Below are 16,006 nucleotides of genomic sequence, written 5' to 3'. Positions count from 1 at the left end.
GCCCTGCACCCACAGGAACTGCCTTGCCCTCAGGCATTGGGCAAGGCCAGTCCCTTTGCCTCAAGGTGGGCCTGGCTGTGTGGTGCCATTCATGCTCCAGAGCCCACAGGGTGCTCGGACTGAGGGCAGTCTCTGTCTGAGACCATATTTCTGCTGGCTTTTGCCTCTTGCCCGCCCTAGACTACATCCTGCCTCCCTTCCACTCCCTCAGTGAGTTGCTTGAACAAGAATCGTCACCACACGCTGTCCTTCGAGGGAACCCAACCTCAAGACTCAGAGGTTGTCTACTTTCCCCTTCTGCCAGCCCACACCTCCAGATATACGTGGCAGCTGGCCAGCGGGGGCTTATGTTTCCCATCCATCCTTCCCGGGAAACAGACCTTTATTTCCAAGGCTGCAAAGAGGTGGCTGAGTTGTATTTTGTTTCTTTATGCATTTATTTATTTTTGGTGTGTTTGAATCTTGAATGCTGATGTGGTTTCTAGAGGGTGGTGGTGGGGTCATGGGCAATGGGACCCACAGCGGCCAAGAGACACTGGTTGCACCCCCTGGTTCAGGGGAAGAATAGGTGCCAGCTAGCTCAGGTCCAGTACCATCCCTCCTCCAACTCCTTGGGGCCACCTACTCACACAGTGATGTGGCTTCCAGAGCAGTTCAAGTTACTTCCCCTTTGCCCCTGCCTTTCCTCTGATTAACAATCAGATTTTTATTACGCTTCTTCCTGATTGAGAATTCAGGAGAATGAGTCACCTTCTGTGGGGTTTAGGAGCCAACTTTTAAAGTCTTGTGAAATGACTATCAGGGGGATGCAGTTAATGATTCTGAGTTAATGATTGCCTTCAAGCAGACTGACCCCTGACCCCAGGCTCCCTCCCATTCCTAAACTCAGTAGGAGGACAATAGTTCTCCCCACCAGGGCTGAGAGCTCTTTGCAATACTGTAGTAATATAACACAGAGCATCTCTTGGTTGATATGCATGGGTTTTCCAGAAATTTGGCTATTTTGTAAGCTCCATGATAGAAGGGACTTGGCTTTATTCACTTCTGAGTCTCTAGTGCCCACCAGGTGGTATGAACTTGATAACTATTTGTTGAATGAATGAATGGATAAGTGAACAAACATTAATGGTGTACCTGCTCTGTAACAGATTTCATGATAATCACTGTTACTAGAAAAATTAATTTGGCCTATTCCCTCCCATCAAGGAACTCATCATTTAGAAAGAAACAGGAAAGCAAATGGGCATAAAATAAGGATAGAAATAGAGGTAGATTTGCTGGGAGAACCCAAGAGCAGACAGTTGATTCTGTCTGAGGAGATCAGAAAAAAGTTGTTGAGTGAGTAAAGATTTGAGCTGGGCCTTTGAGAGTGAGGAGGAGTTTGGTAAAGGTCACAGGGTGAAAGAGCAGTCTAGGAAGAGGGAACAGCCTGAACAGAAACACAAGGAAATAAGGATAGTGGAGAAAATGAGTATCTCCGTGTGTTGGCTAATGTGTGGAAAGGTCAGGTGGATGAAGTATGTGGTGCTCACTGTCAGAGTCTTGGGTGTTTGCTAAAGATGTTGGACTTAATCTTTTAGGCAGGATGGAGCCTTTGTAAGTCCAAGGATGCTAAACATTGTACAAGGTACAGACAGTCCTTCAAAACAAAAAGCACCAAGTTTGGGAAACAATGCTTTAAAGAAGGAGAATCATGGCTATGGAGGAAGGGTGGTTGAATTGAGGATGACCTGAGGAGGGGAGATGGTTAGAGTTGCCTGGGGATGGGACCACGCAGGATGGAAACATCTTCAACGAGGCCCATAAACACAACAGTGAGAAACTCCCTTCTTGTGACATCCACTCAAATAGTTCAGTAAATGTGAATTCCTAAAATGTTCTCATCTAGAATTTTCTCACTGGTGTCAAGCCCAGTTACTGGACTTTTCTGTTCTTCCTCAACTGGTAGAATTTTTTAAAATTTGTTTTATTTAGGTATATATGACAGCAGAATGCATTTTAATTCATTGTACACAACTGCAGCACAACTTTATGTTTCTGTGGTTGTACAAGACATAGAGTTGCACCATATGTGCAGTCACACATGCATGTAGGGTAATGATGTCCATCTCATTCCACCATCTTTCCCACCCCCATGTCCCTTCCCCACCCCGCCCTCCATTTTGCCCCATCAAATTTCCTCCATTTTTCCCATGTCCCCCAGTTGTGGATTAGCATCCACTTATCAGAGTCAACTGGTCTAATTTAACCAGTTGGACTCCATCTTTTACTGTTCAAGCCACTTTCTCTGTATGTTACAGCAGTCTTCTAGAAAGACCATATGAATATAAATAGGGAAAGTCATTACTTATGGTATTGCACAAAGGCTAAGTACTTGGTACCTAAAGTCAGAGTGATTTCAATAGGAGCCCTGCTCCTGCTATTTACAAGTTGTGTGGCCTTGGACAGGTTACTTAACCTCTTTGGTTCTACAGGGTTATAAGAAACGAATAGGATAACATATTAAAGAACTTGACCCATATTAAATGCTCAACAAGTGTTCTTGGGCATTATTACCCTTGTAGTGGTTATTTTTGGCGCTTGTTCCTACTGGAAATACTTACTTCCTTGGTCGGTTTGGAACACAGATGCAGTTCTTTTGTGTAAATGTTTCCAAGGCTTCCCTCCTTCACTGCCAAGACACCATATTCTGTATTGAGAAGAGAACCAGGATAAGAAGGACAAGTTGTGTTGGTGATGTTGGGGACAGTTGAACTGTGGTGTACAACTCAAAAACAATTTTGTTTTGAGAGAGAGAGAGAGAGAGAGAGAGAGAATTTTAAAAAGTATTTATTTTTTAGTTTTCGGGGACACAACATCTTTGTTTGTATGTGGTGCTGAGGATCGAACCCGGGCCCCATGCCTGCCAGGCGAGCGTACTACCGCTTGAGCCACATCCCAGCCCCTCAAAAACAATTTATTGTGGAGAATATTTCTGCAACTTTTGAGTTCAGAGGAAGAACAAAGATGAGCCAGCAGAGGCTTGGTGAAGGCCCCTGGGCTATGCAAGGTCATTGCTAATGATCATCCATACTGCTGTCCTTAGGAAAATCTCTCTTTTTTCATTTATCTTTGTTCTCTGCTGTCTTTTCTCTCCGGCATTCGTGGGATTTAGTTAAGAGCTCCGGCCCTCAGAAGGCTGTGAGGTAGGCTATATCTGTTCTTTCTGCTTACTTAACTCCATTGCTGACTCCATGGGCTCTTGGTGCCTTCTGTCTGCCCCTTGGATGCCCCACCCCATGCACCTGTGTATTGGGGCACTCTGTGTATCTTCTCTTCCCTGTGCTTGGGGCATCTCCAGTCCTCCATGGCCCCTGTGTTGAAGTTTTCCTGTCTCAGATCTGCTCTCTCAGATCCCTGCTGCTCACCTGGCAAGGTGGCACGCAGCCGATTTGAGAAACAGAATAATGGACATCTGTGGCTGAGTTGTTAATGGGAGGGACCAGCTCATTTAAATCAGAGCCTATGTTGGTGTCTAACCCAGCTGGGAGAAGACAATGATGACAAAGATAGACCCCTCACGTCTGGTTGGAGAAAGGAGAGAGTTCGGGGCCTGAGGGTCACTTTGCTGTCTCAGGCCACATCATCCAGGATCCTGGGTACTCTCTGTGGGTGCAGGCTGTGGCTCAGTGCTGTGCCAGTTCTTAAGGCTGAAGAGCTACCTTGTCCTCATACAAGGGCAAAAGGAAGGTAGGAGGCTTGGGAAACTCAGCTCCTGAGACTCCTTTGTCCTGTAGGGACTCAGACCAAGACCTTCCACACCTTGGAACATCTAGAGAGCTGAGTGTGTCCCCATGGAGTAGGGTTCCCCTGATATTGGGCCAGTTCCCTGCAGACCTGGAGGATTATTATCTGTCTGGCTGGGAGAGCAGAATGGAAGTGTGTGGTAGGCAGCCACGGGAGTGGGACAATCACTAGCTGATCCATCCTCTTGGGCTGTCTGCTTTCAGGGCATGGCCAGTGCAGCTGTGGGGACTGCCTGTGTGACTCCGACTGGACTGGCTACTACTGCAACTGCACCACACGTACCGACACCTGCATGTCCAGTAATGGGCTTCTGTGCAGTGGCCGGGGCAAATGTGAATGTGGCAGCTGCATCTGCATCCAGCCAGGCTCCTATGGGGATACTTGTGAGAAATGTCCCACTTGCCCGGATGCCTGCACCTTTAAAAAGTGAGTAGGTAGTTTGGAGAGACTTGGGAGACTGGGAGTGGGGAGAAGGTCCCTTGGACTAGAATCCTCAACTCTTAAGGTTCTACCTCAACTCTTAAGGTTCTAAAGCTTTAGGGAGAAGAGTTTTCTCCTGTCAAATGGCTTCTCTTCTCTTTCCAATGAAAACTATGGGGAGTTGGAGGTAGAGGTAACTGCAAGGGGCCAAAGAAGCACTAGCTGGGTTCCAGTTGGAGCAAACTCTCTCCTAGGGTGGCATCTTGAACACTCCCAAATTCAGAAAGGAAGGCTAAGCCAGATATTCTCTGGAACATTCCAGTGCTGATGTTCTGATTCTATAGGAGTTGCAGAGGCTGGAGTTGGGGAAGACACTGTGCAACAGGGGCAACTCGCCAGTACAAACTTCACCTGTTGTGGGTCAGAGGAAGCCCCAAGTCCGAAGCTCTGCCAGTCTTCTTACCACTTTAAGCAGGGCTGGAGTCATGGGCATGCACCTGTGTAGCTATACAGGGCCCCATGCTTAGTAGGGCCTTTTATATGTTCTGCTGTCACAGTTCTTAGTAATTTTTGAACAATAATTTCGTTTTGTACTGGGACCCCCAATTTTGTGGCAAGTTTTGACTTTAAAGTTCCGAGAAGTGTGTAGGGCTCACATATCCTGGTTGGTACATGAAATTTAACAAAGGACCCGGGGACCCCTGGCTGCGGATGAGGAGCCTGTGGGTGAGGAGGACACCTTTACTCCTGAACTCCACACTTGACTATTTGGGGCCTTAGGATGATTTTACAGGGTGTGTGTGTGTGTGTGTGTGTGTGGTGTATGTATGTTATGTTATTAAATTTTTTAAAACTGAGGAGCCACTTTCTGGGTACGTAGAGGTCAGAGGTGGACTGGGACATGCCTCAGCTTGCTGCTCCCTTACTTTAATCGCTGTGTCCTCTCTCCTTTAGGGAATGTGTGGAGTGTAAGAAGTTTGACCGGGGAATCCTACAGGAGGAAAATACCTGCACCCGTTACTGCCGCGATGAGATTGAGTCTGTGAAAGAGCTTAGTAAGTTCAGCAGGCCTCAGAGTCTCACTCGTCTGGGTTCTGAATGTTTTCACTTCAATCTCAGAACCTGCCCAACACCCATCTGTAACATGGAAGAGTAATTCCTGCTTCAAGAACTGTCATGCAGGCCTGATGCACAGTAGGCATGAAATGAAGTCTAACTTTCTTGAGAGACCTCTTCTGACCCCTCCAGAGTACCCCTTTCTGATTCCTGAAGCACACAGATCCAGCAAAAACCTGTGTGTAACTTGTAAAGGGTGTATAAATTGGGCAACCCTAACTTCACCCCATCCCCAAAGAAAGAAAGATAATGTACTCTAATTTGCAGATAAAAAACCCTGAGGCACACACTTGGGAAGTGGTTGCCTATGGTGGGCCTCATCTTAGCCTAGTAGGCTAGTGAGCATTTGCCTAGTTCACTTTATTAAAAGTTAAGCAATACTCAGGCTTGTTTGGAGGAAAACCTTCACCCTGATGGTCATTACCCAAATCTCTTTATCCTGAAGCCCTTCTTCTGGCTTTCTGGAGTTCCTCAGAGATAAGACAGAAATACGAACACAGCAGGGAGCAAAATTCTTGCCTGCAGTTATTTTTCTTTGTACTTCATCTTGATTTTAAAGATGATCTTTGCTGCTGTCAGCACAGCTGATGTGGGGGTTATCTGGGCCGGGAGGCACTGGGTGGTGCTAGGGAGATGCAGTCTCTCTGAAGATAGCAATCGCCCACAAAGGCAGGAAATTCGTTTTTAGTGAGATCCGTTGTGAGATGGCCAGGCTGTCAGCTTTGGGTGGGAGTGTTACGGAAAAGAGTGAGATCTCTGAACCTTGTGATTAATATCAGAAGTGGGCTGGGGTGAGGTTGGTGATTTGGGGATTGAGTTTGAAGAGGGAGTTTTCTTCTAGAGGGGGCTATGCTTCTATAATTAGCCCAGAGGAAGGGTATGCTAAAGTGTCAAGGTATTTTTATCATCTAGACCAGGTGAGTATTAGTTGATAAGCATTTCTTTACTCACCTCCTTTGTCACCATAATCATCATAAAGGTAAATGCTTACCTATATGAATTTTATAACTTATGAAAATTTTAAAAATCATCTTTTCTACTCATTCATTACATATTTTTCTCCAACCTAAAAGAAGTAGAACTATAGTACTATTGTTACCTTTATTTTGTGAATGAGCAAACTGAGTCTCAAGAAAATTAACTTGCCCACAGAAAGGAGTAATGCATTGAGAACTAAATCCTGAAAGGTTTATTCTTTCTTTTGGGCTGTGGTACCAGTACTGATGGCCTATTGACTTCAGGTCCACTGGATGTATTTTTAAACCTATGTTCTGGTCCCTCTCCATCACTTATTTGCAGTGGGAATCTTGGCACATTTGCTTAATTTCATGGTGTATCAGTTTTGCCCATCTGGTTCCTCAGTATAGGATGTAGTGCAACTGGTGGAGGGTAACCACAGTGTCACCAACAGAATAACAGGTTGGAGAGTTAAACGACACACGGTGGGAGGCACACTAGATCAGAAACAGACATGGAAGAGCTAAAAGGGCTGTGTAAACAAACTATGGAGAATTATTGAGCAAGAAGAGAAAGAGAAGGGAGGAAATGCCTACTGTATGTTGAGGTCTGTTTATTTTATGCATAAAATTCTCCACCAAATCTGTAAGGTGGGGAGGTCATTTCCCTTTTATAGATAGATGAAGAAAGAGAGAATGATTGAGGTCAGGTAACTTACCCAAGATCACACGGCTGGTAGGAAGCGGAGCGAGGATTTGAATCAAAATGTGTAATGTTATTATATCATGTCCCTTCCAGAGGAAGGAATAAGAACCAATAAGGGCCCTTGAGGGACAAAATACATCAGTGAGGGTCAGTGAGTGGCAACTGCCAGGCATGCCAGCTATCTTGAACCTAGGCATCTTGCCTAATATCAGACACAGGGTTTCCTGTCACATGCTTTTCTAGAAGTCCTGTGGCAGAGGTCTTGAAAGCTGTCATCTTCTAGGAATTGACTTGTTTTTCATTCTTCCATATTCTCCTCTCCCTTCCCCAGAGGACACTGGCAAGGATGCAGTCAACTGTACCTATAAGAATGAGGACGATTGCGTCGTCAGGTTCCAGTACTATGAAGACTCTAGTGGAAAGTCCATCCTGTATGTGGTAGAAGAGCCAGGTGAGTGACTCCTGAAGTCCTTTCTTTACCCCCCAGGAGAGAGAAGGATCTTAGGCAGGAATTTCTACCCACCACTCCTCTTAAGCTGAACAGGTTAAACCTGGCTTTAGAAGTGATGTGAGAGTTTATCACCCTGGTGAGGGGACATAGAAACATAAGTATCAGCAAGAAAGTGACTTTCTAATTGAGGAGACAGAAAGATAAGAAGGTGGGTAAGGAGAGGAAGAAGGTGGATTTGGATGTCATCAAGGAACACAATATGTCGTGACTATTTTTTCCTTTCAGTTTTGGGGATGGAACCCAGGACCTCATGCATGCTAGGCCAGTGTTCTATCACTGAGCTACATCTGCAGTCCTATCATTGAATTTTTGGAGGCAATAGAGTCAAGAAATAAGGAATTTAGATTCTAGAACTTTATAGCACATGACATAAGTTCTACTGAGGACAGCTGCAATGAGTGACTTGCCTGCTGCTATAAGAGGAAGGCCTGATGGTGGGAGGCACTGATCCTACCATGTTATGGCAGGATGTAGTGATAGGTTTCTGGCACTGACTCAAGGCTACATTGAACACTGAAAAGATTAAAAATACTGCTTGCTCTCGAGACCCTTTGGAAGTAGGAGGAGTCCACCCCGCCATAACCAGACCAACCACAGGTTGATTACCACCCAACAGTTAGATTTGTTTGCTTCACCTTACCACCATCATGGCCTCTGTCTTCATCCATTTTCTACTACTATAAAGGAAATACCCGAGGCTGAGAAATGTATGAAGAGGAGAGGTTTCATTTGGTTCACAGTTTTGGAGGCTAGAAGTCCAAGATCAGTGGTTTCATCAGTTCATCCTCCGGTGAGGACCCCCTTGGCTACATCACCACATGGTGAATGCTGACTGTTGAACCCAGGGCCATGTGCTAAGCCCGTGTTCTACCATTGAATAGACCCTCACCCAGGCTGGGAACTGTCATTTTGGGAACCAATGGGGGTCCAGTGAGAACTACATTTATCCCTTGCAAGGGCAATGCTCCCAATGACCTAATTACTTTGACCTATCTCTTATAGGTTCCAGAACCTCAATATCACCATGCTGGGAACCAAGCTTTTAGCACATGAATGCTTCAGGGACACACTCAAAGCATATCCAAGCCATAGACCTTCTTTGCCCTTAAACAAAGATGAAGATATGAATCATTAGAAAATAATTTGGAACACTTACTATATACTGAATACTATGCTAGGTGCTGAAACTAACAGTAAATGAGGCAGATGTGGTACTCGCAGGCCATGGGGGAGACAGGCATGGAAATCAGTAACGTCATTGCAGTTAGATAGGACTGTTAATGGTGGAGGCTGGGCAAACACTAGAACGAAGGAACAACCTTGGAAGGCTGAACTTGAATCAGTTGGTATCCTGACATTCATAGCTGTAGGAATTTCTTCAAATCATCTTTTAGACAAAGGACCAGAATTTTTTTTTTTTCTGCAAAAGACCAAAATATTTTAGGTTTCAAGGGCCATATGGTCTCTGCTGTGGCTACTCAGCCCTGCTATTATAGCAGGAAAGCAGCCATAGATATTCTGTAAACTTGTGGACAATGGCTAAATATTTTTATTTTTTTATTTGTTCTTTTTAGATATACATGATAGTAGAGTGTATTTTGACATATTGTACATTCATAGAGGACGTAATTTATTTTAATTAGGATCCCATTCTTGTGGTTGTGCCACAAAAATGAAGTTTCACTGGTGGTGTATTCATATATGAACATAGGAAAGTTATGTCTAATTCATTCTATTGTCTTTCCTATTCTTATCCCTCTCCCTTCCCTTCATTCCCCTTTGTCTAATCCAATGAAATTCTGTTCTTCCCTTCACCCCCTGTTGTGTATTAGCATCCACATATCAGAGAGAACTTTTGACCTTTGGTTTTTGGAGATTGGCTTGTTATACTTAGCATGATAGTCTCCAGATCTATGGCAAAAGTCATAAAGTCATTCTTTTTTTATGGCTGAGTAGTATTCCATTGTGTATATATACCATATTTTCTTTATCCATTCATCTGTTGAAAGGCATGAAGGTTGGTTCAATAGGTTAGGTATTGTGAATTGGGCTGCTAAAACATTGATGTCACTGTGTCACTGTAGTATGTTGCTTTGAAGTCCTTTGGGTATGTACTGACGAGTGGGATAACTGGGTCTAATGGTGGTTCTATTCCAGGTTTTCTGAGGATGCTTTCCAGAGTGGTTGCACCAATTTTCTTTTTTTTAAAATTTTTTTATTAGTTGCTCAAAGCATTACAATGATCTTGACATATTATACATTTGATTCAAATGGGGTATGAATTCTTATTTTTCCACATGTACACATTGGTTTTATAGCCACGTTTATACATACAGCCATACTAGTGTCTATTGTATTCTGCTGCCCTTCCTATCGGTTGCACCAATTTTCAATCCCACCAGCAATGTATGAGTGTACGTTCCCCCACATCCTCACCAACCTTTATTATTACTTATATTCTTGATTGTTGTCATTCTGACTGGAGTGAGACGGAATCTCGGTGTAGTTTTAATTTGTATTTCTCTAATTGCTGGAGATGTTGGACATTTTTTCATATATTTATTGGCCATTCATATTTATTCTGTGAAGTGGTCATGGCTGTATTTACAGAGAGAGTTGATAGTTGTGTTTGGCTCATGGGTTATATCATTTGCTAGCCCTTAGTCCACGAGCAGGGGTTCTCAAACTTTAACATATTTTCCTGTTTAAAAAAAAAAAAAAAACGAGTGCTGGGGCCATAACTTAGTAATAAAGTACTTACCTAGCATGTGTGAAACTTTGGGTTCAATCCCCAGCAACGAAGAACAGTCCTGAGCCCTGTCTTACTTCCACAAACCACACCTCTGTGCTGTTAGTGTTCCTGGCAATTGGGCTACACCCCAACATTTGAGTGCCTCTTGCTTTAGGCTCATCACTTCCCCCAAGAAGCCTTCTCAGTCCCCCCCTGGCCTCCATACTGCTGACTAGGTTTGGTTCTTCTGTTTGACTCGCATAGCATCTGTGCTGCCTTAGAAGGACCTTAATTTTACTAGAATTAAATTGCTTCTTTAATCAGCTCATCTGCTCAGATCATATGCTGTGCAGATACACGAACCATGTCTGTCTTATCTATTGCTATATCCCTGTACATCTACCAAGAAGTTAGTTAATAAAGAGGTTTTGAATGATTTTCTAGGTCTGATTATTCCCAGAGGAAAAGTGAGTGTATGTACATCTTGATATCTGCTAACCAGAATTTTGGCTGCTTGGGGAGGGAAGAAAATGAGGTGGTTTGAAAAAGGAGGCAGGAAAGTCCGGAGGAGCTACCTCAGGTCGCCCTTCCTTAGGAAAGAGCTGCCACATCTACGTCACCAAGGGCGTTGCTACGTCCATGGGTGGAGGAGTGCCTGGTGCCCTGTCTGGAATGTTGTCCGCTAGCCTTTCCCAGAGCTTTTGCTCTTTATATGGGAAAAGGAAGGTCAAGAAAGGGCATAACCTTAATTTTATTTGGCGACTCCAAGGGCAGTTGACATGAGGAAGGAGAGAGGAGAGTCTGGGGATGTGTCCCTGAGCCAGCAGGGGTGGACTGGTTTGACCACGATTTCCTCACGCCACCCCACCCACCCTAGCTGCGATTTTGTCCCTACTAATTTCAGAAGGGCATTGTGTCTTTGCTTTTGGGTCTAACATTATCTCATCTCTTTGCTACACCTGTCTTTGCTGGTACTTTTGATGAATCATTTATCCAAATCATTTGACTTGGGATTTTGGGACAGCAATCTACTGCCTCAGGTTGTGGGGAATAGAGATGATGGTAACCTTGGTGCCCTGTCAGGAGACCCACTCCTCCACATTAGGATAAGGGACCCTAGGATAATATGTCAAAATATACTCTATTGTCATGTATATCTAAAAAGAACAACAACAAAAAAATAAGTAAAATAAAAAGAATATGGGCCTCTCATTTCCTCTCTGCTTGTCCTGGCTCTTTCTCTCCTCTTAGCCCCAGCCCCAACCATTTCTAGGAACTCCAACTTTGGGGAGATTGTAGCAGCTGGGTTCCCAGAGGATAGTAGGAGATATCTCTTTCTCATGGCCTCACAGATGCTCTCTTTGAAGGGCTGAGCCCTGGCAGGGCAGTAAAGGGAGTATGTCACATGGCTAGGCATTGGCCATGTGGGGAATAGCCATGTGGAATGGGCTCCTGAGCTGGGGCCTGTTCATTCCCGGATAATTTCCAGATAAAACACAGTACGTTCCAGGCACAGTTTGGTACATACTTACACTTGAAACTAACTCCTTGTTTATTGAAAATAAAATTTATCTGGGCTTCCTATAATTTTGTTTGTTAAATCTGCCAACCCTACCCAGACTTCTCCGACCTTGGGTCACTCTGAGGCTGTTGCTGCAGCTGGGGGTGCCTTTCAGAGACCACCTGATCTTGTCTTCTGCTTCTGGGAAGCCACCCGCCCCTGTTGGGACAGATGGGTAACAGATTGTTTTCGCCTGAATACCTCCTGGGACTCTACCTGTCCTGCCCAGACTAACATGCAGAAGGAAGAGATTTCACCTTGGGGTTTGAAGGTCAGCCCTACTCCATTCTTCCAGAGAATTCATAATTGCTTTTCCCAGAAAAACTGGGGCCCTTCACTCCTGGGAATTCAGACGCTGGAACCTCGCAGCCTCTCTCCGGCGCTCCTTTAATTATAGACAGGGTATAATTTGGTGGTTTGGAAAAGGGCCAACTTGGTTTGTGGTGGTGGTTGTGTTTGTGTAATGTGTGGTGAGCACAGAGTGTATGTTTAGAGAAGAAGGTGGGAGACAGTGTGGAAAGTGCACCGGTGTGACTTCCTCTCCAGACTCATCAGTACCCATACATACAGACACCTGGTTTCGTAACACTTGAGGTTCCAGAGTGAGATCATTTGTCAGACACCTGAAGTTTATGGGAGCAGAGATCTGCAGAGGATAATCAGCTGACCCTCAAAGGGATGACGGACCTCTGTCTGCTTTGGTTATTGACTGGGGCTGAACAGGAAGTCAGCTTACAATGGGGTAGGATTCTGGATGACTAAATATTTTGAGAAAGAACCTCTAAGATTATCATGGCTGGCAGGCTTCCTGGTCTCTAAGCATGCTAAAAAGGTTCATCGCCCTTAAGGATACAAATATCTAAACCACAATTAACAGACACTAATGTCTACCGGGGCTCAGCAAGCCAATAAATAAAAACGCTGGGTGTAAGAACAACACTGGTAATAATGGCCCCTAATATTTATTGTGAGCCAGGCATTGCTTTCAGTTCTTTAAATATATTTCATTTAATTATTACTCTTTGCAATTTTTAAAATTGAGTTTGAAGGGTTGGGGGTGTAGTTCATTGGTAGAGCACTTGCCTGTCCTGTGCAAGGCCCTGGGTTCAGTCCCTAGTACCTCACCCACCCACCCCTAAAAGGGAGTGTGAATACTTTCTCCATTTTAAAGACAAAGAAAATAGAAAACAGACATCCAGAAAAATTAGTTACTGAATGTTACATAGTACAGTGTGTTAAGCCAGGATTTAAATCCAGAGTGCACACTAATTCAGACACAAGGACAAGTCACACTTTGCCTCTGTTTAGGGGAGAAATGGGAGAGTGGTGAGGACTCTCACAAGTAGAAAACACTGTGTCCCGGGTAAAAGGAGCAACTGCTCTCAGCTGTAGTTGGTGGCCACTTCATAGGGATATTGTTCTAGAGTTTCCAAATCTTTTGATTTTTTTTTTTTTCTCTTTTTGTTGTGTGTGGGCCTGGAGATAGAACCCAGGGCCTTGTGGAGTACTCTACCACTGGGCTACACCCACAGTGGCCAAATCGATTTTTTTTTTTTTTTTTGTACTAGGGATTGAACTCAGGAACACTTAACTACTGAGCCACATCCCCAGCCCTTTTTGTATTTTACTTAAAGACAGGATCTTGCTGAGTTGCTTAGGGCCTCACTAAGTTGCTGAGGCTGGCTTTCAACTCACAATCTCCTGCCTCAGCCTCCTGATTCTGCTGGGAATATAGGCATGTGCCACCAAACCCAGCAGAATCGATTAAAAAAAAAAAACAAAAAAAACAGTTGGGTGAACCCACATCTGGTGGTCTAGATTTTGTGCAGGAGTGACCAGCTTGAGAGCTCAGGAAGCTTATTACCTCCCTAAAGATTGCTCCCTTAAAAACAAACAAACAAACAAACAATGAGTTTGTTTTAAAACTGTCCTGTTTCCTTCAGAGGCGTTTCCAGTGCGTTGTTCCTCTGAAATAACACTCAAGGTCTTACATTCATGGCCAGTTCAAGTGATTCCTGCTCTCTGCTTCTTCCTTGCAGAGTGTCCCAAGGGTCCGGACATCCTTGTGGTCCTGCTGTCAGTGATGGGGGCTATTCTGCTCATCGGCCTTGCTACTCTGCTCATCTGGAAGCTTCTCATCACCATCCACGACCGGAAAGAGTTTGCTAAATTTGAGGAAGAACGAGCCAGAGCAAAATGGGACACAGTAAGAGGCTGGGTTGGGCTGGGCATTTTCTTGAGTCTTTGGTTCAAGAACCTGAAGTGGGAACAGCAGCTGTTCAGAGTGACCAGGGTCATCCAGCACTGCAGTTTTCGGATTATCCTCTGTTCTGGAAACTGGGAGATGGTCTCACTGTTGTCTTTAAGCTTCCTGAAAACTACCGGATCCTCTACCACACGGTGACCATGGGCCATGTCTTGAGTACTGATAGAACAAATAGGACCCAGCTCTGCTCCAACAGTGTAAAGAAATGGAAAAGAAACTTACTCTTCAATTGAGGGAAACAGGACAAACCTATACTGAGAATACATAATACATTATATAGTATTGAAGTCCAAAGCATTAAAAACAAATAGAAAAAAAAAAGCAAAAAAATAGCTAACATTGACTGAGGGTTTGCCGTGTGCCAGGAACTGTTCTAAATGCTTTTTTATATATTAGTTTATTTCATCCCTGAAACAACCTATGTGGTGGGCAGTATTATTGTTCCCATTTTGTAAGTAAGAAAACTGAGTGCAAGGGAGTTCAGTAGCTTGTCTGATTGTGGGAGGGAATTAGGTAACTATAGGGCTTCTTTTTGAGGTCAGCCTCTTAGGAATAGTGGCAGGACATCAATCTACCTCATTCTCTTCTTTGCCCCCAAATGATGAATAGTAATTTCCAAATCAGACTCTTCTTTTATTATTCCTGTTGTTTATCCTGATTTAAGCCTATCAAACAAGCATTTACTGAGAACTTTTTATATACTAATTTTACTGTATTCTCTTTTCGCTCATCTTCCATATTTTAACTATTTTCTGGACCTTTTACATGACATTTGACTCCTTGAATGTCCAGGGTTAGGCCAAAAGTTTGTTCCCATTTGGTGGTGATCCCAGGACTTTGTACCAAATAGTTCCAGGAACCTTGGATGTTTCTGTTAAGAGCATATAGAGCATGCTGAGTCTCCAAAGGACAGAAGAATGTGCTGGGCTTCTTGCAGTTACCATTAAGAACTACTTAGTCAGGTGCAGTGGTGTGCACCGATAATCCTAGCAATCGGGAGGCTGAAACAGGGGGATCACAAGTTTGAGGTCAGCCTTAACAATTTAGTGACAGACCCTCAACAACTTAGTGACACCCTGTTTCAAAATAAGAAATAAAAAGGGCTGAGATGTAGCTCAATTGTGTCTCTGGGTTCAATTTCTAATACCAAAGACGGGGCGGGGTGGGGTGGCGGAAGAAAAAAAAGGAAAAAAAAAAAGAGAAAGAACTGCCCAACTTCATGGGTTTTGTCATATTTTTTGTTGGAAAATAATTTGAGAAACCCAGCGAGGGGCTTATTTTTCCCTGATAATATGACACTTTTGTAGGTAATCATTGAAGAGATGAAAACAAATGAAGAATCATTTCAGCCGAAGCAGTCCTCTGTGTTCTGACCTTCACTCATCAACTACTACATTTCTCTCTCTGCCTCACATTGGCCGACACTGTCACAGAGAAAGAAAAAGGGGAGAAAAACAAAAGAAAGAGTAGGGCGAGAAGAGGAAACAAGACAGATTTGGGTGAAAGCTATTCTAGAATGTTTTGGGATTGTCAAAGAAGGATGGGCCTCCAAAAAAAAAAAAAAAAGTGCTGGACTGATTTTAACCCTTTAAAAACAGCTGAAAGCCGGCCACATCATTTTCCCTCCTCTCATTTCCTACCCATTCCCATTCTAAAAGTGAAAGTGTGCGTACAATGAGCGTTAGCCTGTTTCATCCAGTCTAGGCCAGAGAAGGGTGTCTTGGGCAAACCTCTCAGGTGAAATCCAAGCCTTTGGGACATGAGAGGACCCCGGAGCTGACTGTGAGACACTCACTCTCCTCTTCTCTCCACAGGCCAACAACCCGCTGTATAAAGAGGCCACATCCACCTTCACCAATATCACCTATCGGGGCACTTAATGACAAGACGTCATCATCAGATCATTATCAGACTATGCCAGGATTGTGGGCGTCTCTGCCATCATGTTTACAG

The 16,006-nt window shown here is 44.1% G+C and overlaps 1 protein-coding gene across 1 annotated transcript in view; it reads left to right on the top strand.

Moving 5' to 3' along the window:
- The window catches only part of Itgb3 (integrin subunit beta 3), a 60,576-nt gene extending 44,570 nt beyond the window's left edge, over positions 1-16,006 (top strand). The window contains exons 11-15 of the mRNA XM_076869925.2: positions 3,990-4,212; positions 5,161-5,261; positions 7,316-7,435; positions 13,827-13,993; positions 15,868-16,006. Coding sequence (XP_076726040.2) covers positions 3,990-4,212; positions 5,161-5,261; positions 7,316-7,435; positions 13,827-13,993; positions 15,868-15,933 — 677 coding nt within the window. The 3' untranslated portion in view covers positions 15,934-16,006. The remainder of the gene's footprint in view (positions 1-3,989; positions 4,213-5,160; positions 5,262-7,315; positions 7,436-13,826; positions 13,994-15,867) is intronic.

Source organism: Callospermophilus lateralis, chromosome 11, assembly GCF_048772815.1.
Source record: "Callospermophilus lateralis isolate mCalLat2 chromosome 11, mCalLat2.hap1, whole genome shotgun sequence".
Classification (NCBI taxonomy): Eukaryota; Metazoa; Chordata; class Mammalia; order Rodentia; family Sciuridae; genus Callospermophilus; species Callospermophilus lateralis.
This window is presented reverse-complemented; position numbering and strand designations above follow the sequence as displayed.